The 24,439-nt window shown below is 40.6% G+C and overlaps 1 protein-coding gene across 1 annotated transcript in view; it reads right to left on the reverse strand.

Moving 5' to 3' along the window:
• The window catches only part of LOC135574640 (ensconsin-like), a 74,173-nt gene that overhangs the window by 18,153 nt on the left and 31,581 nt on the right, over window positions 1-24,439 (reverse strand). The window contains exons 4-6 of the mRNA XM_065026089.1: window positions 21,068-21,238; window positions 20,913-20,987; window positions 12,365-12,528 (exon numbers count right to left, since the gene is read on the reverse strand). Coding sequence (XP_064882161.1) covers window positions 12,365-12,528; window positions 20,913-20,987; window positions 21,068-21,238 — 410 coding nt within the window. The remainder of the gene's footprint in view (window positions 1-12,364; window positions 12,529-20,912; window positions 20,988-21,067; window positions 21,239-24,439) is intronic.

The following is a 24,439-nucleotide window of genomic DNA, read 5'->3' on the forward strand; positions in this document are numbered from 1 at the left end:
AGTGTGTGTGTATATAGTGTGTGTATATAGTGTGTGTGTATAGTGTGTGTATATAGTGTGTGTATATAGTGAGTGTGTGTATAGTGTGTGTATATAGTGTGTGTGTATATAGTGTGTGTGTATATAGTGTGTGTGTATATAGTGTGTGTGTGTATATAGTGTGTGTATATAGTGTAGTGTGTGTATATAGTGTGTGTATATAGTGTGTGTATATAGTGTGTGTATATAGTGTGTGTGTATAGTGTGTGTGTATAGTGTGTGTATATAGTGTGTGTATATAGTGTGTGTGTATATAGTGTGTGTATATAGTGTGTGTGTATAGTGTGTGTATATAGTGTGTGTGTATATAGTGTGTGTATATAGTGTGTGTATAGTGTGTGTGTATATAGTGTGTGTGTATAGTGTGTGTGTATAGAGTGTGTGTGTATAGTGTGTGTATATAGTGTGTGTATATAGTGTGTGTATAGTGTGTGTGTATAGTGTGTGTATATAGTGTGTGTGTATATAGTGTGTGTATATAGTGTGTGTGTATATAGTGTGTGTATATAGTGTGTGTATATAGTGTGTGTGTATAGTGTGTGTATATAGTGTGTGTGTATAGTGTGTGTATATAGTGTGTGTATATAGTGTGTGTATATAGTGTGTGTGTATAGTGTGTGTATAGTGTGTGTGTATATAGTGTGTGTATAGTGTGTGTGTATATAGTGTGTGTATATAGTGTGTGTATATAGTGTGTGTGTATAGTGTGTGTGTATAGTGTGTGTGTATAGTGTGTGTGTATAGTGTGTGTATATAGTGTGTGTATATAGTGTGTGTATAGTGTGTGTATATAGTGTGTGTATATAGTGTGTATAGTGTGTGTATATAGCGTGTGTATATAGCGTGTGTATAGTGTGTGTATATAGTGTGTGTGTATATGTGTGTGTGTATATAGTGTGTGTATATAGTGTGTGTATATAGTGTGTGTATATAGTGTGTGTATATAGTGTGTGTATATAGTGTGTGTGTATAGTGTGTGTATATAGTGTGTGTATAGTGTGTGTGTATAGTGTGTGTGTACAGTGTGTGTGTATATAGTGTGTGTGTATAGTGTGTGTGTATAGTGTGTGTGTATAGTGTGTGTGTATAGTGTGTGTGTATATAGTGTGTGTATATAGTGTGTGTATATAGTGTGTGTATATAGTGTGTATATAGTGTGTGTATATAGTGTGTATATAGTGTGTGTATATAGTGTGTATAGTGTGTGTGTATAGTGTGTGTATATAGTGTGTATATAGTGTGTATATAGTGTGTGTGTATAGTGTGTATATAGTGTGTGTGTATAGTGTGTATATAGTGTGTATATAGTGTGTGTATATAGCGTGTGTATATAGCGTGTGTATAGCGTGTGTGTATAGTGTGTGTATATATAGTGTGTGTGTATAGTGTGTGTATATCGTGTGTGTATATAGTGTGTGTATATAGTGTGTGTGTATAGTGTGTGTGTATAGTGTGTGTATAGTGTGTGTATATAGTGTGTGTATATAGTGTGTGTATATAGTGTGTGTATATAGTGTGTGTGTATAGTGTGTGTATATAGTGTGTATATAGTGTGTATATAGTGTGTGTATATAGCGTGTGTATATAGCGTGTGTATATAGCGTGTGTGTATAGTGTGTGTATATATAGTGTGTGTGTATAGTGTGTGTATATCGTGTGTGTATATAGTGTGTGTATATAGTGTGTGTGTATAGTGTGTGTATATAGTGTGTGTATATAGTGTGTGTATAGTGTGTGTATATAGTGTGTGTATATAGTGTGTGTGTATAGTGTGTGAGTACAGTGTGTGTGTATATAGTGTGTATAGTGTGTGTGTATAGTGTGTGTGTATATAGTGTGTGTGTATAGTGTGTGTGTATAGTGTGTGTGTATATAGTGTGTGTGTATAGTGTGTGTGTATAGAGTGTGTGTATAGAGTGTGTGTATATATAGTGTGTGTGTATAGTGTGTGTGTATAGTGTGTGTGTATATAGTGTGTGTGTATAGTGTGTGTGTATAGTGTTTGTGTATATAGTGTGTGTGTATAGTGTGTGTGTATAGAGTGTGTATGTATAGTGTGTGTGTATAGAGTGTGTATATATAGTGTGTGTGTATAGTGTGTGTGTGTATAGAGTATGTGTGTATAGTGTGTGTGTGTATAGAGTATGTGTGTATAGTGTGTGTGTGTATAGAGTATGTGTGTATAGTGTGTGTATAGTGTGTGTGTATAGAGTGTGTGTATATAGTGTGTGTATATAGTGTGTGTGTATAGTGTGTGTATATAGTGTGTGTATATAGTGTGTGTGTATAGTGTGTGTATATAGTGTGTGTGTATAGTGTGTGTGTATATAGTGTGTGTGTGTGTATAGTGTGTGTATATAGTGTGTGTGTATAGTGTGTGTATAGTGTGTGTGTGTATATAGTGTGTGTATATAGTGTGCGTATATAGTGTGTGAGTACAGTGTGTGTGTATATAGTGTGTGTATAGTGTGTGTGTATAGTGTGTGTGTATAGTGTGTGTATATAGTGTGTGTGTATAGTGTGTGTATATAGTGTGTGTATAGTGTGTGTGTATATAGTGTGTGTATATAGTGTGTGTGTATAGTGTGTGTATATAGTGTGTGTATATAGTGTGTGTGTATAGTGTGTGTATATAGTGTGTGTATATAGTGTGTGTGTATAGTGTGTGTGTATATAGTGTGTGTGTATAGTGTGTGTATATAGTGTGTGTGTATAGTGTGTGTGTGTATATAGTGTGTGTATATAGTGTGCGTATATAGTGTGTGAGTACAGTGTGTGTGTATATAGTGTGTGTATATAGTGTGTGTGTATAGTGTGTGTGTATAGTGTGTGTGTATAGTGTGTGTGTATAGTGTGTGTGTATAGTGTGTGTGTATAGTGTGTATGTATAGAGTGTGTGTATAGAGTGTGTGTATATAGTGTGTGTATATAGTGTGTGTATATAGTGTGTGTATATAGTGTGTGTGTATATAGTGTGTGTATATAGTGTGTGTATATAGTGTGTGAGTACAGTGTGTGTATATAGTGTGTGTATATAGTGTGTATATATAGTGTGTGTGTATAGTGTGTATATATAGTGTGTGAGTACAGTGTGAGTACAGTGTGTGTATATAGTGTGTGTATATAGTGTGTGTGTATAGTGTGTGTATAGTGTGTGTATATAGTGTGTGTATATAGTGTGTGTGTATAGTGTGTATATATAGTGTGTGAGTACAGTGTGTGTATATAGTGTGTGTATATAGTGTGTGTATATAGTGTGTGAGTACAGTGTGTGTATATAGTGTGTGTATATAGTGTGTGTATATAGTGTGTGAGTACAGTGTGTGTATATAGTGTGTGAGTACAGTGTGTGTATAGTGTGTGTATATAGTGTGTGTATATAGTGTGTGTATATAGTGTGTGTATATAGTGTGTGTGGATAGTGTGTGTATATAGTGTGTGTGGATAGTGTGTGTATATAGTGTGTGAGTACAGTGTGTGTATATAGTGTGTGTGTATAGTGTGTATATATAGTGTGTGAGTACAGTGTGTGTATATAGTGTGTATAGTGTGTGTGTATAGTGTGTGTGTATAGTGTGTGAGTACAGTGTGTGAGTACAGTGTGTGTATATAGTGTGTGTACAGTGTGTGTATATAGTGTGAGTAGTGTGTGTATATAGTGTGAGTACAGTGTGTGTGTATATAGTGTGTATAGTGTGTGTGTATATAGTGTGTGTGTATAGTGTGTGTGTGTGTGTATAGTGTGTGTGTGTATAGTGTGTGTATATAGTGTGTGTATATAGTGTGTGTATATATAGTGTGTGTGTATAGTGTGTGTGTATAGTGTGTGTGTATAGTGTTTGTGTATATAGTGTGTGTGTATAGTGTGTGTGTATATAGTGTGTGTGTATATAGTGTGTGTATATAGTGTGTGTATATAGTGTGTGTGTATAGTGTGTGTGTATAGTGTGTGTATATAGTGTGTGAGTACAGTGTGTGTGGATAGTGTGTGTATACAGTGTGTGTGTATAGTGTGTGGATATAGTGTGTGGATATAGTGTGTGAGTACAGTGTGTGTATATAGTGTGTGTATATAGTGTGTGAGTACAGTGTGTGTATATAGTGTGTGTATATAGTGTGTGAGTACAGTGTGTGTATATAGTGTGTGTATATAGTGTGTGTATATAGTGTGTGTGTATAGTGTGTGGATATAGTGTGAGTACAGTGTGTGTATATAGTGTGAGTACAGTGTGTGTATATAGTGTGAGTACAGTGTGTGTATAGTGTGTGTATATAGTGTGTGTGTATAGTGTGTGTATATCGTGTGTGTATATAGTGTGTGTATATAGTGTGTGTGTATAGTGTGTGTATAGTGTGTGTATATAGTGTGTGTATATAGTGTGTGTGTATAGTGTGTGGATATAGTGTGTGGATATAGTGTGTGAGTACAGTGTGTGTATATAGTGTGTGTATATAGTGTGTGTGTATAGTGTGTGTGTATATAGTGTGTGTATATAGTGTGTGTGTATAGTGTGTGTATATAGTGTGTGTATAGTGTGTGTGTATATAGTGTGTGTGTATAGTGTGTGTGTATAGTACAGTGTGTGTATATAGTGTGTGTATAGTAGTGTGTGTGTGTATATAGTGTGTGTATATATAGTGTGTGTATATAGTGTGTGTATATAGTGTGTGTAGTACAGTGTGTGTATATAGTGTGTGTATAGTGTGTGTGTATAGTGTGTGTATATAGTGTGTGTATAGTGTGTGTATATAGTGTGTGTGTATAGTGTGTGTATATAGTGTGTGTGTATATAGTGTGTGTATATAGTATAGTGTGTGTATATAGTGTGTGTATATAGTGTGTGTATATAGTGTGTGTGTATAGTGTGTGGATATAGTGTGAGTATAGTGTGTGTATATAGTGTGAGTACAGTGTGTGTATATAGTGTGAGTACAGTGTGTGTATAGTGTGTGTATATATAGTGTGTGTATATAGTGTGTGTGTATATAGTGTGTGTATATAGTGTGTGTATATAGTGTGTGTATATAGTGTGTGTATATAGTGTGTGTATAGTGTGTGTAGTGTGTGTATAGTAGTGTGTGTATAGTAGTGTGTATAGTGTGTGTGTATAGTGTGTGTGTGTATAGTGTGTGTGTATAGAGTGTGTGTATATAGTGTGTGTATATATAGTGTGTGTGTATAGTGTGTGTGTATAGTGTGTGTATATAGTGTGTGTATATAGTGTGTGTGTATAGTGTTTGTGTATATAGTGTGTGTGTGTATAGTGTGTGTGTATAGTGTGTGTATATAGTGTGTGTGTATAGAGTGTGTATATATAGTGTGTGTGTATAGTGTGTGTGTGTGTATAGTATGTGTGTATAGTGTGTGTGTGTATAGAGTATGTGTGTATAGTGTGTGTGTGTATAGAGTATGTGTGTATAGTGTGTGTATATAGTGTGTGTATATAGTGTGTGTGTATAGTGTGTGTGTATAGTGTGTGTGTATAGTGTGTGTGTATAGTGTGTGTATATAGTGTGTGTATATAGTGTGTGTATATAGTGTGTGTGTATAGTGTGTGTATATAGTGTGTGTATAGTGTGTGTGTATATAGTGTGTGTATATAGTGTGTGTGTATAGTGTGTGTGTATAGTGTGTGTGTATAGTGTGTGTGTATAGTGTGTGTATATAGTGTGTGTATATAGTGTGTGTGTATAGTGTGTGTATATAGTGTGTGAGTGTATAGTGTGTGTATATAGTGTGTGTACAGTGTGTGTGTGTGTGTATATAGTGTGTATAGTGTGTGTGTATATAGTGTGTGTGTATAGTGTGTGTGTGTGTGTGTATGTGTGTGTATATAGTGTGTGTATATAGTGTGTGTATATAGTGTGTGTATATATAGTGTGTGTGTATAGTGTGTGTGTATAGTGTGTGTGTATAGTGTGTGTATATAGTGTGTGTATAGTGTGTGTGTATATAGTGTGTGTGTATATAGTGTGTGTATATAGTGTGTGTATATAGTGTGTGTGTATAGTGTGTGTGTATAGTGTGTGTATATGTGTGTATACAGTGTGTGTGGATAGTGTGTGTATATAGTGTGTGTGTATAGTGTGTGGATATAGTGTGTGTAGTACAGTGTGTGTATATAGTGTGTGTATATAGTGTGTGAGTACAGTGTGTGTATATAGTGTGTGTATATAGTGTGTGTGTATAGTGTGTGTATATAGTGTGTGTATATAGTGTGTGTATATAGTGTGTGTGTGTATAGTGTGTGTATATAGTGTGTGTATAGTGTGTGTATATAGTGTGTGTGTATAGTGTGTGTATATAGTGTGTGTGTACAGTGTGTGTGTATAGTGTGTGTATATAGTGTGTGTGTATAGTGTGTGTGTATATAGTGTGTGTATATAGTGTGTGTGTATATAGTGTGTGTATAGTGTGTGTGTATATAGTGTGTGGATATAGTGTGTGGATATAGTGTGTGTATATAGTGTGTGTGTATATAGTGTGTGTATATAGTGTGTGAGTACAGTGTGTGTATATAGTGTGTGTATATAGTGTGTGTATATAGTGTGTGTGTATAGTGTGTGGATATAGTGTGAGTACAGTGTGTGTATATAGTGTGAGTACAGTGTGTGTATATAGTGTGAGTACAGTGTGTGTATAGTGTGTGTATATATAGTGTGTGTATATAGTGTGTGTGTATAGTGTGTGTATATCGTGTGTGTATATAGTGTGTGTATATAGTGTGTGTGTATATAGTGTGTGTATAGTGTGTGTATATAGTGTGTGAGTACAGTGTGTGTGTATATAGTGTGTATAGTGTGTGTGTATAGTGTGTGTGTGTATAGTGTGTGTGTATAGAGTGTGTGTATATAGTGTGTGTATATATAGTGTGTGTGTATAGTGTGTGTGTATAGTGTGTGTATATAGTGTGTGTGTGTGTATAGTGTGTGTGTATTGTGTATAGTGTGTGTGTATATAGTGTGTGTGTATAGTGTGTGTATATAGTGTGTGTGTATAGTGTGTGTGTATAGTACAGTGTGTATATATAGTGTGTGTGTATAGTGTGTGTATATAGTGTGTGTGTATAGTGTGTGTATATAGTGTGTGTGTATAGTGTGTGTGTATGTGTATGTATGTGTGTGTGTATATAGTGTGTGTATATAGTGTGTGTGTATAGTGTGTGTATATGTGTGTATATAGTGTGTGTATATAGTGTGTGTATATAGTGTGTGTGTATATAGTGTGTGTATATAGTGTGTGTATATAGTGTGTGTGTATATAGTGTGTGTATAGTGTGTGTATAGTGTATATGTGTATATAGTGTGTGTATAGTGTGCGTGTATATAGTGTGTGTATATAGTGTGTGTATATAGTGTGTGTGTGTATATAGTGTGTGTGTATAGTGTGTGTGTATAGTGTGTGTATATAGTGTGTGTGTATAGTGTGTGTATAGTGTATAGTGTGTGTGTATATAGTGTGTGTATATAGTGTGTGTGTATAGTGTGTGTGTGTATAGTGTGTGTGTGTATATAGTGTGTATATAGTGTGTGTATATAGTGTGTGTATAGTGTGTGTATAGTGTAGTGTGTATAGTGTGTATATAGTGTGTAAAGTGTGTATATAGTGTGTGTGTATAGTGTGTGTGTATAGTGTGTGTGTATAGTGTGTGTGTATAGTGTGTGTGTATATAGTGTGTGTGTATATAGTGTGTGTGTATAGTGTGTGTATAGTATAGTGTGTGTATATAGTGTGTGTATATAGTGTGTGTATATAGTGTGTGTGTATATAGTGTGTGTATATAGTGTGTGTATATAGTGTGTGTATATAGTGTGTAGTACAGTGTGAGTATAGTGTGTGTATATAGTGTGTGTATAGTGTGTAGTGTGTGTGTATAGTGTGTGTATAGTGTGTGTATATAGTGTGTATATATGTGTGTGTGTGTATAGTGTGTATATATAGTGTGTGTATACAGTGTGAGTACAGTGTGTGTATATAGTGTGTGTATATAGTGTGTGTGTATAGTGTGTGTATAGTGTGTGTATATAGTGTGTATATATAGTGTGTGTGTATAGTGTGTGTATAGTGTATACAGTGTGTGTGTGTGAGTACAGTGTGTGTATATAGTGTGTGTATATAGTGTGTGTATATAGTGTGTGAGTACAGTGTGTGTATATAGTGTGTGAGTACAGTGTGTGTATATAGTGTGTGAGTACAGTGTGTGTATATAGTGTGTGAGTACAGTGTGTGTATATAGTGTGTGAGTACAGTGTGTGTATAGTGTGTGTATATAGTGTGTGTATATAGTGTGTGTATATAGTGTGTGTATATAGTGTGTGTGGATAGTGTGTGTATATAGTGTGTGTGGATAGTGTGTGTATATAGTGTGTGTGTATAGTGTGTGAGTACAGTGTGTGTATATAGTGTGTGTGTATAGTGTGTATATATAGTGTGTGAGTACAGTGTGTGTATATAGTGTGTATAGTGTGTGTGTATAGTGTTTGTGTATATAGTGTGTGTGTATAGTGTGTGAGTACAGTGTGTGAGTACAGTGTGTGTATATAGTGTGTGTACAGTGTGTGTATATAGTGTGTACAGTGTAGTGTGTGTATATAGTGTGTGTACAGTGTGTGTATATGTGTATATAGTGTGTATAGTGTGTGTATATAGTGTGTGTGTATATAGTGTGTGTGTATAGTGTGTGTGTGTATACAGTGTATATAGTGTGTGTGTGTGTGTGTATAGTGTGTGTGTGTATAGTGTGTGTGTATAGAGTGTGTGTATATAGTGTGTGTATATATAGTGTGTGTGTATAGTGTGTGTGTATATAGTGTGTGTGTATAGTGTGTGTGTATAGTGTTTGTGTATATAGTGTGTGTGTATAGTGTGTGTGTATATAGTGTGTGTGTATATAGTGTGTGTATATAGTGTGTGTATATAGTGTGTGTATATAGTGTGTGTGTATAGTGTGTGTGTATAGTGTGTGTGTATATAGTGTGTGTATATAGTGTGTGTATATAGTGTGTGAGTACAGTGTGTGTGGATAGTGTGTGTATACAGTGTGTGTGTATAGTGTGTGGATATAGTGTGTGGATATAGTGTGTGTATATAGTGTGTGAGTACAGTGTGTGTATATAGTGTGTGTATATAGTGTGTGAGTACAGTGTGTGTATATAGTGTGTGTATATAGTGTGTGTATATAGTGTGTGTAGTGTGTGTATATAGTGTGTGTGTATATAGTGTGAGTGTACAGTGTGTGTATATAGTGTGTGTATAGTGTGTGTATATAGTGTGTGTATATAGTGTGTGAGTACAGTGTGTGTATATAGTGTGTGTATATAGTGTGAGTACAGTGTGTGTATATAGTGTGTGTATATAGTGTGTGTATATAGTGTGTGTGTATAGTGTGTGTATATAGTGTGTGTATATAGTGTGTGAGTACAGTGTGTGTATATAGTGTGTGTGGATAGTGTGTGTATATAGTGTGTGTGTATAGTGTGAGTACAGTGTGTGTATAGTGTGTGTATATAGTGTGTGTATATAGTGTGTGTATATAGTGTGTGTATATAGTGTGAGTACAGTGTGTGTATAGTGTGTGTATATAGTGTGTGTATATAGTGTGTGTATATAGTGTGAGTACAGTGTGTGTATAGTGTGTGTATATAGTGTGTGTATATAGTGTGTGTATACAGTGTGTGTATATAGTGTGTATATAGTGTGTGTATAGTGTGTGTATAGTGTGTGTATATAGTGTGTGTATATAGTGTGAGTACAGTGTGTGTATATAGTGTGAGTACAGTGTGTGTATAGTGTGTGTATAGTGTGTACAGTGTGTGTGTGTGTGTATAGAGTGTGTAGTGTGTGTAGTGTGTGTGTGTGTGTGTAGTGTAGTGTGTGTGTATAGTGTGTAGAGTGTGTAGTGTAGTGTGTAGTGTGTATAGTGTGTGTGTGTAGTGTTGTGTGTATAGTGTACATAGTGTGTATAGTGTGTATAGAGTGTATGTAGTGTGTGTGTGTAGTGTAGTGTGTATAGTGTGTATATAGTGTGTAAAGTGTGTATACAGTGTATGTAGTGTGTGTAGTGTAGTGTGTATAGTGTGTATATAGTGTGTATACAGTGTATGTAGTGTGTGTGTGTGTGTGTGTGTATACAGTGTATGTAGTGTGTGTGTGTGTGTGTATACAGTGTATGTAGTGTGTGTGTGTGTGTGTGTATATAGTGTGTATAGTGTGTATACAGTGTGTAGTGTGTAGTGTGTGTAGTGTGTGTGTAGTGTAGTGTAGTGTGTATACAGTGTAGTGTAGTGTGTGTAGTGTGTATACAGTGTAGTGTAGTGTGTGTAGTGTGTGTGTAGTGTAGTGTAGTGTGTATACAGTGTAGTGTGTGTAGTGTGTATACAGTGTAGTGTAGTGTGTGTAGTGTGTATACAGTGTAGTGTAGTGTGTGTAGTGTGTATACAGTGTAGTGTAGTGTGTGTAGTGTGTATACAGTGTAGTGTAGTGTGTGTAGTGTGTATACAGTGTAGTGTAGTGTGTGTAGTGTGTATACAGTGTAGTGTAGTGTGTGTAGTGTGTATACAGTGTAGTGTAGTGTGTGTAGTGTGTATACAGTGTAGTGTAGTGTGTATACAGTGTAGTGTAGTGTGTATACAGTGTAGTGTAGTGTGTATACAGTGTAGTGTAGTGTGTATACAGTGTAGTGTAGTGTGTATACAGTGTAGTGTAGTGTGTATACAGTGTAGTGTAGTGTGTATACAGTGTAGTGTGTGTAGTGTGTATACAGTGTAGTGTAGTGTGTGTAGTGTGTGTAGTGTGTGTGTAGTGTAGTGTAGTGTGTATAGTGTAGTGTAGTGTGTGTAGTGTGTATACAGTGTAGTGTAGTGTGTGTAGTGTGTATACAGTGTAGTGTAGTGTGTGTAGTGTGTATACAGTGTAGTGTAGTGTGTGTAGTGTGTGTGCAGTGTAGTGTAGTGTGTGTAGTGTGTGTGCAGTGTAGTGTAGTGTGTGTAGTGTGTATACAGTGTAGTGTAGTGTGTATACAGTGTAGTGTAGTGTGTGTATACAGTGTAGTGTAGTGTAGTGTAGTGTGTATACAGTGTAGTGTAGTGTGTATACAGTGTAGTGTAGTGTGTATACAGTGTAGTGTAGTGTGTGTAGTGTATACAGTGTAGTGTAGTGTGTGTAGTGTGTATACAGTGTAGTGTATGTAGTGTGTATACAGTGTAGTGTAGTGTGTGTAGTGTGTATACAGTGTAGTGTAGTGTGTGTAGTGTGTATACAGTGTAGTGTAGTGTAGTGTAGTGTGTATACAGTGTAGTGTAGTGTGTATACAGTGTAGTGTAGTGTGTGTAGTGTGTATACAGTGTAGTGTAGTGTGTGTAGTGTGTGTGTAGTGTAGTGTAGTGTGTATACAGTGTAGTGTAGTGTGTGTAGTGTGTGTGTAGTGTAGTGTGTATACAGTGTAGTGTAGTGTGTGTAGTGTGTGTGTAGTGTAGTGTAGTGTGTATACAGTGTAGTGTGTATACAGTGTAGTGTAGTGTAGTGTGTGTGTAGTGTAGTGTAGTGTGTATACAGTGTAGTGTAGTGTGTATACAGTGTAGTGTAGTGTGTATACAGTGTAGTGTAGTGTGTGTAGTGTAGTGTAGTGTGTATACAGTGTAGTGTAGTGTGTATACAGTGTAGTGTAGTGTGTATACAGTGTAGTGTAGTGTGTGTAGTGTGTATACAGTGTAGTGTAGTGTAGTGTAGTGTGTTTGTAGTGTAGTGTAGTGTGTATACAGTGTAGTGTAGTGTGTGTAGTGTGTATACAGTGTAGTGTAGTGTGTGTAGTGTGTATACAGTGTAGTGTAGTGTGTGTAGTGTGTATACAGTGTAGTGTAGTGTGTATACAGTGTAGTGTAGTGTGTGTAGTGTGTATACAGTGTAGTGTAGTGTGTGTAGTGTGTATACAGTGTAGTGTAGTGTGTGTAGTGTGTATACAGTGTAGTGTAGTGTGTGTAGTGTGTATACAGTGTAGTGTGTGTAGTGTGTGTATACAGTGTAGTGTAGTGTGTGTAGTGTGTGTAGTGTAGTGTGTATACAGTGTAGTGTAGTGTGTGTAGTGTGTATACAGTGTAGTGTAGTGTGTGTAGTGTGTATACAGTGTAGTGTGTGTAGTGTGTGTAGTGTAGTGTGTGTAGTGTGTGTAGTGTAGTGTGTGTAGTGTGTGTAGTGTAGTGTGTATACAGTGTAGTGTAGTGTGTGTAGTGTGTGTAGTGTAGTGTGTATACAGTGTAGTGTAGTGTGTGTAGTGTGTATACAGTGTAGTGTAGTGTGTGTGTGTATACAGTGTAGTGTGTCTCTCACCTTCTCTTCCTCCAGGTTCTGTCTTCTCTTCTCCTCCACAGCAGATCGTCTCCTGTCCTCCTTCCTCCTCTGTTCCTCCACCTTCCTCCTCCTCTCCTCCAGGTGTTTCTCATAGTATTGTCTGGCCCTCTCCTCCCTCTCCTGCCAGGCAGCCTCCCTGGCAGCTGACACACACACACACACACACACACACACACACCCCTTGGTTTTTCTATCCAGCTGGAGATATACAATGTATTTCCATTCCAAATCCTATTTAACCTAACACCCAAACCCCTAACACCCAAACCCCTAACACCCAAACCCCTAACACCCAAACCCTAACACCCAAACCCCTAACACCCAAACCCCTAACACCCAAACCCCTAACACCCAAACCCCTAACACCCAAACCCCTAACACCCTAACACCCAAACCCCTAACACCCAAACCCCTAACACCCAAACCCCTAACACCCAAACCCCTAACACCCTAACCCCTAACACCCTAACCCCTAACACCCTAACCCTTAACCCTTAACCCCTAACACCCTAACCCTTAACCCTTAACCCTAAGATTAAAATAGCCTTTGTCCTCATGGGGACATAGGAAATGTCCGCACAAGGGAGAACTTTCCTTTTTACTATCCTTGTGGGGATTTTGCACGCCCAATTTTTCAGTTTTTGATTTGTTAAAAAAGTTTTAAATATCCAATAAATGTCGTTCCACTTCATGATTGTGTCCCACTTGTTGTTGATTCTTCACAAAAAAATACAGTTTTATATCTTTATGTTTGAAGCCTGAAATGTGGCAAAAGGTCGCAAAGTTCAAGGGGGCTGAATACTTTCGCAAGGCACTGTAGATACAGGGTCAGTAGCTATATACAGGGTCAGTAGTTATATACAGGGTCAGTAGTTATATACAGGGTCAGTAGTTATATACAGGGTCAGTAGCTATATACAGGGTCAGTAGTTATATACAGGGTCAGTAGTTATATACAGGGTCAGTAGTTATATACAGGGTCAGTAGTTATATACAGGGTCAGTAGTTATATACAGGGACAGTTCCAGGGTCAGTAGTTATATACAGGGACAGTTCCAGGGTCAGTAGTTATATACAGGGACAGTTCCAGGGTCAGTAGTTATATACAGGGTCAGTAGTTATATACAGGGTCAGTAGTTATATACAGGGTCAGTAGCTATATACAGGGTCAGTAGCTATATACAGGGTCAGTAGTTATAGACAGGGTCAGTAGCTATATACAGGGTCAGTAGTTATATACAGGGTCAGTAGTTATATACAGGGTCAGTAGCTATATACAGGGTCAGTAGCTATATACAGGGTCAGTAGTTATAGACAGGGTCAGTAGCTATATACAGGGTCAGTAGTTATATACAGGGTCAGTAGTTATATACAGGGTCAGTAGTTATATACAGGGTCAGTAGCTATATACAGGGTCAGTAGTTATATACAGGGTCAGTAGTTATATACAGGGTCAGTAGTTATATACAGGGTCAGTAGTTATATACAGGGACAGTTCCAGGGTCAGTAGTTATATAGTTCAGGGTCAGTAGTTATATACAGGGTCAGTAGTTATATACAGGGTCAGTAGTTATATACAGGGTCAGTAGCTATATACAGGGTCAGTAGCTATATACAGGGTCAGTAGTTATAGACAGGGTCAGTAGCTATATACAGGGTCAGTAGTTATATACAGGGTCAGTAGTTATATACAGGGTCAGTAGCTATATACAGGGTCAGTAGCTATATACAGGGTCAGTAGTTATAGACAGGGTCAGTAGCTATATACAGGGTCAGTAGTTATATACAGGGTCAGTAACTATATACAGGGTCAGTAGTTATATACAGGGTCAGTAGTTATATACAGGGTCAGTAGTTATATACAGGGTCAGTAGCTATATACAGGGTCAGTAACTATATACAGGGGCAATAGTTATATACAGGGTCAGTAGCTATATACAGGGTCAGTAGTTATATACAGGGTCAGTAGTTATATACAGGGTCAGTAGCTATATACAGGGTCAGTAGTTATATACAGGGTCAGTAGCTATATACAGGGTCAGTAACTATATACAGGGGCAATAGTTATATACAGGGTCAGTAGCTATATACAGGGTCAGTAGCTATATACAGGGTCAGTAGTTATAGACAGGGTCAGTAGCTATATACAGGGTCAGTAGTTATATAGAGGGTCAGTAGCTATATACAGGGTCAGTAGCTATATACAGGGTCAGTAGTTATATACTAGGGTCAGTAGCTATATACAGGGTCAGTAGCTATATACAGGGACAGTTCCAGGGTCAGTAGCTATATACAGGGTCAGTAGTTATATACAGGGTCAGTAGTTATATACAGGGTCAGTAGTTATATACAGGGTCAGTAGTTATATACAGGGACAGTCCCAGTAGTTATATACAGGGTCAGTAGCTATATACAGGGTCAGTAGTTATATACAGGGTAAGTTCCAGGGTCAGTAGCTATATACAGGGTCAGTAGTTATATACAGGGTCAGTAGTTATATACAGGGTCAGTAGTTATAAACAGGGTCAGTAGTTATATACAGGGTCAGTAGTTATATACAGGGTCAGTAGCTATATACAGGGTCAGTAGTTATATACAGGGTCAGTAGTTATATACAGGGTCAGTAGCTATATACAGGGTCAGTAGTTATATACAGGGTCAGTAGTTATATACAGGGTCAGTAGTTATATAGAGGGTCAGTAGCTATATACAGGGTCAGTAGCTATATACAGGGTCAGTAGTTATATACTAGGGTCAGTAGCTATATACAGGGTCAGTAGCTATATACAGGGACAGTTCCAGGGTCAGTAGCTATATACAGGGTCAGTAGTTATATACAGGGTCAGTAGTTATATACAGGGTCAGTAGTTATATACAGGGACAGTTCCAGGGTCAGTAGCTATATACAGGGTCAGTAGTTATATACAGGGTCAGTAGTTATATACAGGGACAGTTCCAGGGTCAGTAGTTATATACAGGGACAGTTCCAGGGTCAGTAGTTATATAGAGGGTCAGTAGCTATATACAGGGTCAGTAGCTATATACAGGGTCAGTAGTTATATACTAGGGTCAGTAGCTATATACAGGGTCAGTAGCTATATACAGGGACAGTTCCAGGGTCAGTAGCTATATACAGGGTCAGTAGTTATATACAGGGTCAGTAGTTATATACAGGGTCAGTAGTTATATACAGGGTCAGTAGTTATATACAGGGACAGTCCCAGGGTCAGTAGTTATATACAGGGTCAGTAGCTATATACAGGGTCAGTAGTTATATACAGGGTCAGTTCCAGGGTCAGTAGCTATATACAGGGTCAGTAGTTATATACAGGGTCAGTAGTTATATACAGGGTCAGTAGCTATATACAGGGTCAGTAGTTATATACAGGGTCAGTAGTTATATACAGGGTCAGTAGCTATATACAGGGTCAGTAGTTATATACAGGGTCAGTAGTTATATACAGGGTCAGTAGCTATATACAGGGTCAGTAGTTATATACAGGGTCAGTAGTTATATAGAGGGTCAGTAGTTATATAGAGGGTCAGTAGCTATATACAGGGTCAGTAGCTATATACAGGGTCAGTAGTTATATACTAGGGTCAGTAGCTATATACAGGGTCAGTAGCTATATACAGGGACAGTTCCAGGGTCAGTAGCTATATACAGGGTCAGTAGTTATATACAGGGTCAGTAGTTATATACAGGGTCAGTAGTTATATACAGGGACAGTTCCAGGGTCAGTAGCTATATACAGGGTCAGTAGTTATATACAGGGTCAGTAGTTATATACAGGGACAGTTCCAGGGTCAGTAGTTATATACAGGGACAGTTCCAGGGTCAGTAGTTATATACAGGGTCAGTAGCTATATACAGGGTCAGTAGTTATATACAGGGTCAGTAGCTATATACAGGGTCAGTAGTTATATACAGGGTCAGTAGTTATATACAGGGTCAGTAGCTATATACAGGGTCAGTAGCTATATACAGGGACAGTTCCAGGGTCAGTAGCTATATACAGGGTCAGTAGTTATATACAGGGTCAGTAGCTATATACAGGGACAGTTCCAGGGTCAGTAGCTATATACAGGGTCAGTAGTTATATACAGGGTCAGTAGTTATATACAGGGTCAGTAGTTATATAGAGGGTCAGTAGCTATATACAGGGTCAGTAGCTATATACAGGGTCAGTAGTTATATACTAGGGTCAGTAGCTATATACAGGGTCAGTAGCTATATACAGGGACAGTTCCAGGGTCAGTAGCTATATACAGGGTCAGTAGTTATATACAGGGTCAGTAGTTATATACAGGGTCAGTAGTTATATACAGGGACAGTTCCAGGGTCAGTAGCTATATACAGGGTCAGTAGTTATATACAGGGTCAGTAGTTATATACAGGGACAGTTCCAGGGTCAGTAGTTATATACAGGGACAGTTCCAGGGTCAGTAGTTATATACAGGGTCAGTAGCTATATACAGGGTCAGTAGTTATATACAGGGTCAGTAGCTATATACAGGGTCAGTAGTTATATACAGGGTCAGTAGTTATATACAGGGTCAGTAGTTATATACAGGGTCAGTAGCTATATACAGGGTCAGTAGTTATATACAGGGTCAGTAGCTTTATACAGGGTCAGTAGCTATATACAGGGTCAGTAGTTATATACAGGGTCAGTAGTTATATACAGGGTCAGTAGCTATATACAGGGTCAGTAGTTATATACAGGGTCAGTAGTTATATACAGGGTCAGTAGTTATATACAGGGACAGTAGTTATATACAGGGTCAGTAGCTATATACAGGGTCAGTAGTTATATACAGGGTCAGTTCCAGGGTCAGTAGCTATATACAGGGTCAGTAGTTATATACAGGGTCAGTAGTTATATACAGGGTCAGTAGCTATATACAGGGTCAGTAGCTATATACAGGGTCAGTAGTTATATACAGGGTCAGTAGTTATATACAGGGTCAGTAGCTATATACAGGGTCAGTAGCTATATACAGGGTCAGTAGCTATATACAGGGTCAGTAGCTATATACAGGGTCAGTAGTTATATACAGGGTCAGTAGTTATATACAGGGACAGTTCCAGGGTCAGTAGTTATATACAGGGTCAGTAGCTATATACAGGGTCAGTAGTTATATACAGGGTCAGTAGTTATATACAGGGTCAGTAGCTATATACAGGGTCAGTAGTTATATACAGGGTCAGTAGTTATATACAGGGTCAGTAGCTATATACAGGGTCAGTAGTTATATACAGGGTCAGTAGCTATATACAGGGTCAGTAGCTATATACAGGGTCAGTAGTTATATACAGGGTCAGTAGTTATATACAGGGTCAGTAGCTATATACAGGGTCAGTAGTTATATACAGGGTCAGTAGTTATATACAGGGTCAGTAGTTATATACAGGGACAGTAGTTATATACAGGGTCAGTAGCTATATACAGGGTCAGTAGTTATATACAGGGTCAGTTCCAGGGTCAGTAGCTATATACAGGGTCAGTAGTTATATACAGGATCAGTAGTTATATACAGGGTCAGTAGCTATATACAGGGTCAGTAGTTATATACAGGGTCAGTAGTTATATACAGGGTCAGTAGTTATATACAGGGTCAGTAGCTATATACAGGGTCAGTAGTTATATACAGGGTCAGTAGCTATATACAGGGTCAGTAGTTATATACAGGGTCAGTAGTTATATACAGGGTCAGTAGCTATATACAGGGTCAGTAGCTATATACAGGGTCAGTAGCTATATACAGGGTCAGTGTCACGCCCTGGTCTAAGTATTTTGTGTTTTTCTTCATGTATTGGGTCAGGCCAGGGTGTGGCATGAGTTTTTGTATTGTGGTGTGTTTTGTCTGGGGGTTTTGGTGTGTAGGTTAGTGGGATTGTAGCTTAGTAGGGTGTTCTAGGAAAGTCTATGGCTGTCTGAAGTGGTTCTCAATCAGAGGCAGGTGTTTATCGTTGTCTCTGATTGGGAACCATATTTAGGCAGCCATATTCTTTGGTTGTATTGTGGGTGATTGTCCTTAGTGTCCTTGTTCCTGTCATTGTTAGGTTACACCAGTATAGGCTGTTTCGGTTTTCATTACGTTTATTGTTTTTTGTAGATATTGTATTCAGATTCGTGTTACGTTTGTTTATTAAAACATGAATCGTAATCTACACGCTGCAGTTTGGTCCGACTCTCCTTCACCATATGAAAACCGTTACAGTCAGTAGCTATATACAGGGTCAGTAGTTATATACAGGGTCAGTAGCTATATACAGGGTCAGTAGTTATATACAGGGTCAGTAGCTATATACAGGGTCAGTAGTTATATACAGGGTCAGTAGCTATATACAGGGTCAGTAGTTATATACAGGGTCAGTAGTTATATACAGGGTCAGTAGTTATATACAGGGTCAGTAGCTATATACAGGGTCAGTAGTTATATACAGGGTCAGTAGTTATATACAGGGTCAGTAGTTATATACAGGGTCAGTAGCTATATACAGGGTCAGTAGTTATATACAGGGTCAGTAGCTATATACAGGGTCAGTAGTTATATACAGGGTCAGTAGTTATATACAGGGTCAGTAGTTATATACAGGGTCAGTAGCTATATACAGGGTCAGTAGTTATATACAGGGTCAGTAGTTATATACAGGGTCAGTAGCTATATACAGGGTCAGTAGTTATATACAGGGTCAGTAGCTATATACAGGGTCAGTAGTTATATACAGGGTCAGTAGTTATATACAGGGTCAGTAGCTATATACAGGGTCAGTAGTTATATACAGGGTCAGTAGTTATATACAGGGTCAGTAGTTATATACAGGGACAGTAGCTATATACAGGGTCAGTAGCTATATACAGGGTCAGTAGTTATATACAGGGTCAGTAGTTATATGCAGGGTCAGTAGTTATATACAGGGTCAGTAGCTATATACAGGGTCAGTAGCTATATACAGGGTCAGTAGCTATATACAGGGTCAGTAGCTATATACAGGGTCAGTAGCTATATACAGGGTCAGTAGTTATATACAGGGTCAGTAGTTATATACAGGGTCAGTAGTTATATACAGGGTCAGTAGCTATATACAGGGTCAGTAGTTATATACAGGGTCAGTAGCTATATACAGGGTCAGTAGTTATATACAGGGTCAGTAGTTATATACAGGGTCAGTAGCTATATACAGGGTCAGTAGCTATATACAGGGTCAGTAGCTATATACAGGGTCAGTAGTTATATACAGGGTCAGTAGTTATATACAGGGTCAGTAGCTATATACAGGGTCAGTAGCTATATACAGGGTCAGTAGTTATATACAGGGTCAGTAGTTATATACAGGGTCAGTAGTTATATACAGGGACAGTAGCTATATACAGGGTCAGTAGCTATATACAGGGTCAGTAGTTATATACAGGGTCAGTAGTTATATACAGGGTCAGTAGTTATATACAGGGTCAGTAGTTATATACAGGGTCAGTAGCTATATACAGGGTCAGTAGCTATATACTGGGTCAGTAGCTATATACAGGGTCAGTAGTTATAGGGTCAGGGTCAGTAGCTATATACAGGGTCAGTAGCTATATACAGGGTCAGTAGTTATATACAGGGTCAGTAGTTATATACAGGGTCAGTAGTTATATACAGGGTCAGTAGTTATATACAGGGTCAGTAGCTATATACAGGGTCAGTAGCTATATACAGGGTCAGTAGCTATATACAGGGTCAGTAGCTATATACAGGGTCAGTAGTTATATACAGGGTCAGTAGTTATATACAGGGTCAGTAGTTATATACAGGGTCAGTAGTTATGTAGTTATATACAGGGTCAGTAGTTATATACAGGGTCAGTAGTTATATACAGGGTCAGTAGTTATATACAGGGTCAGTAGTTATATACAGGGACAGTAGCTATATACAGGGTCAGTAGCTATATACAGGGTCAGTAGTTATATACAGGGTCAGTAGTTATATACAGGGTCAGTAGCTATATACAGGGTCAGTAGTAGATGAGTGCAGTTCTTGTTGGGAGGGTCTAGATGAGTGTAGTTCTTGTTGGGAGGGTCTAGATGAGTGTAGTTCTTGTTGGGAGGGTCTAGATGAGTGTAGTTCTTGTTGGGAGGGTCTAGGGGGCAGATGAGTGTAGTTCTTGTTGGGAGGGTCTAGGGGGTAGATGAGTGTAGTTCTTGTTGGGAGGGTCTAGGGGGTAGATGAGTGTAGTTCTTGTTGGGAGGGTCTAGATGAGTGTAGTTCTTGTTGGGAGGGTCTAGGGGGTAGATGAGGAATACCGTGATAACTGCCAGAGTTCCTTTAGAGAACACAAACCCTAACCCTGACCCCCAGACCCCTCAGGTACCCCCCAGGTACCCCAGACCCCTCAGGTGGCCCCCAGGTACCCCAGACCCCCAGGTACCCCCCCCAGGCACCCCAGACCTCAGGCACCCCCAGGTACCCCAGACCCCTCAGGTACCTCAGACCCCCTCAGGTACCCAGATGCTAGACACACACACTGCAGGATACACACCAATCTGTTTCTCCCTTTCCTCTCGACGTTCCCGGGCCAGTCTCTGTCTCTCGTTGATCTTGAGGACCAACGGCTCTGTAACATAAAACGCAAGGTTTAGAGAACACAATTCCTCACACACCCAGAGAGAGAGAGAGGAGTGAAAGGCAACTTACCTGCTTTGTTAGCAGCATTGTTGCTGTGAGTAGGTGTAGGTGATAGTGATGGGCTGAGGGTTGGGGTGGTGGACAGTGATGGGCTGAGGGTTGGGGTGGTGGACAGGGCCTGGCCGGACGTTGAGGAGTCAGGCCCACTGGAGAGGGTCAAGTTGGGGTGCGAGTCAGAGACTGGGGGAGAAACACAGCTGTCAATCACACAGAGCCTGTAAGAGAGAATAGATGGTATAGGAGGGAACTGTACTGCTCAGCCGACTGTAGAACCGGTAGAGAGTAGAGAGGGGTCAGCCGACTGTAGGCCGGTAGAGAGTGGTCAGCCGACTGTAGGCCGGTAGAGAGGGGTCAGCCGACTGTAGGCCGGTAGAGAGTGGTCAGCCGACTGTAGGCAGGTAGAGAGTAGAGAGGGGTCAGCCGACTGTAGGCAGGTAGAGAGTAGAGAGGGGTCAGCCGACTGTAGGCCGGTAGAGAGTAGAGAGCGGTCAGCCGACTGTAGGCCGGTAGAGAGTAGAGAGCGGTCAGCCGACTGTAGGCCGGTAGAGAGTAGAGAGCGGTCAGCCGACTGTAGGCCGGTAGAGAGTGGTCAGCCGACTGTAGGCAGGTAGAGAGTAGAGAGCGGTCAGCCGACTGTAGGCCGGTAGAGAGTGGTCAGCCGACTGTAGGCAGGTAGAGAGTAGAGAGCGGTCAGCCAACTGTAGGCCGGTAGAGAGTAGAGAGGGGTCAGCCGACTGTAGGCCGGTAGAGAATAGAGAGCGGTCAGCCGATTGTAGGCCGGTAGAGAGTAGAGAGGGGTCAGCCGACTGTAGGCCGGTAGAGAGTAGAGAGGGGTCAGCCGACTGTAGGCCGGTAGAGAGTAGAGAGCGGTCAGCCGACTGTAGGCCGGTAGAGAGTGGTCAGCCAACTGTAGGCCGGTAGAGAGTAGAGAGGGGTCAGCCGACTGTAGGCCGGTAGAGAATAGAGAGCGGTCAGCCAACTGTAGGCCGGTAGAGAGTAGAGAGGGGTCAGCCGACTGTAGGCCGGTAGAGAATAGAGAGCGGTCAGCCGACTGTAGGCCGGTAGAGAGTAGAGAGCGGTCAGCCGACTGTAGGCAGGTAGAGAGTAGAGAGCGGTCAGCCGACTGTAGCCGACTGTAGGCAGGTAGAGAGTAGAGGTCAGCCGACTGTAGGCCGGTAGAGAATAGAGAGGCGGTCAGCCGGTAGAGAGTAGAGAGCGGTCAGCCGACTGTAGGCCGGTAGAGAGTAGAGAGCGGTCAGCCGACTGTAGGCCGGTAGAGAGTAGAGACTGGTCAGCCGACTGTAGGCCGGTAGAGAGTGGTCAGCCGACTGTAGGCCGGTAGAGAGCGGTCAGCCGACTGTATGCCGGTAGAGAGTAGAGACTGGTCAGCCAACTATAGGCCGGTCGAGAGTAGAGAGGGGTCAGCCGACTGTAGGCTAGTAGAGAGTAGAGACTGGTCAGCTGACTGTAGGCTAGTAGAGAGTAGAGACTGGTCAGCTGACTGTAGGCTAGTAGAGAGTAGAGACTGGTCAGCTGACTGTAGGCTAGTAGAGAGTAGAGACTGGTCAGCTGACTGTAGGCTAGTAGAGAGTAGAGACTGGTCAGCTGACTGTAGTTTAGTCGAGTAGAGAGTGGTCAGCTGACTGTAGGCTAGTAGAGAGTAGAGACTGGTCAGCTGACTGTAGGCTAGTAGAGAGTAGAGACTGGTCAGCTGACTGTAGGCTAGTAGAGTGTAGAGACTGGTCAGCTGACTCTAGGCTAGTAGAGTAGAGACTGGTCACCCGACTGTAGGCTAGTAGAGTGTAGAGATTGGCCAGCTGACTGTAGGCTAGTAAAGTAGAGACTGGTCAGCCGACTGTAGGCTAGTAGAGTAGAGACTGGTCTGCTGACTGTAGGCTAGTAGAGAGTAGAGACTGATCAGCTGACTGTAGGCCGGTAGAGAGTAGAGACTGGTCAGCCAACTATAGGCCGGTCGAGAGTAGAGAGGGGTCAGCCGACTGTAGGCTAGTAGAGAGTAGAGACTGGTCAGCTGACTGTAGGCTAGTAGAGAGTAGAGACTGGTCAGCTGACTGTAGGCTAGTAGAGAGTAGAGACTGGTCAGCTGACTGTAGGCTAGTAGAGAGTAGAGACTGGTCAGCTGACTGTAGGCTAGTAGAGAGTAGAGACTGGTCAGCTGACTGTAGTTTAGTCGAGTAGAGAGTGGTCAGCTGACTGTAGGCTAGTAGAGAGTAGAGACTGGTCAGCTGACTGTAGGCTAGTAGAGAGTAGAGACTGGTCAGCTGACTGTAGGCTAGTAGAGTGTAGAGACTGGTCAGCTGACTCTAGGCTAGTAGAGTAGAGACTGGTCACCCGACTGTAGGCTAGTAGAGTGTAGAGATTGGCCAGCTGACTGTAGGCTAGTAAAGTAGAGACTGGTCAGCCGACTGTAGGCTAGTAGAGTAGAGACTGGTCTGCTGACTGTAGGCTAGTAGAGAGTAGAGACTGATCAGCTGACTGTAGGCTAGTAGAGTGTAGAGACTGGTCGGCTGACTGTAGGCTAGTAGAGTGTAGAGACTGGTCAGATGACTGTAGGCTAGTAGAGACTGGTCAGCTGACTGTAGGCTAGTAGAGTGTAGAGACTGGTCAGCTGACTGTAGGCTAGTAGAGTGTAGAGACTGGTCAGCTGACTGTAGGCTAGTAGAGTGTAGAGACTGGTCAGCTGACTGTAGGCTAGTAGAGACTGGTCAACTGACTGAAACACCCAGCACTAACCCTACCCCCTAAAAACACCCAGCACTAACCCTACCCCCTAAAAACACCCAGCACTAACCCTACCCCCTAAAAACACCCAGCACTAACCCTACCCCCTAAAAACACCCAGCAGAGAAGGACAAAGAGCAATCAGAAGAGAGACAGACCGAGAGAGAGGAGAGAGAGAGAAGGAACCCTTTTATTCTGCCCCTCCCGCTCATGTTGTTGTGCATCTACACCACCTAAACTCAACCACCCAACCCTTTTATTCTGCCCCTCCCGCTCATGTTGTTGTGCGTCTACACCACCTAAACTCACCTGTCTCTGTATGTGCACCCCTCCCCCTCCCCTCTCTGCTCAAATCAAACGGTCAGATTTAGCGATTAGCGTTGCACTCTCCCTGGCTGTATGTAGCAGGCTAGGCTAACGTAGCGGCATGGTTAGCATCCTCTGCCTCAAACCTGAGAGGATTAGCCAGCGCTAACGTTAAGCTAAGTTCCAGGCTGCTGGAGGAGAGGGGCCAGAGACTGACAGCCCCACAGCAGGCACTTTGAGCTGGGTAAACACATCCTGAGGTCTGGCGATCATCACTGTGACTGTAGGGCTTCCTTTCCTTCATCTGAACTGATCTCTATACATGGGCAGGACCAA

This window comes from Oncorhynchus nerka, linkage group LG13 (assembly GCF_034236695.1).
Source record: "Oncorhynchus nerka isolate Pitt River linkage group LG13, Oner_Uvic_2.0, whole genome shotgun sequence".
NCBI lineage: Eukaryota > Metazoa > Chordata > Actinopteri > Salmoniformes > Salmonidae > Oncorhynchus > Oncorhynchus nerka.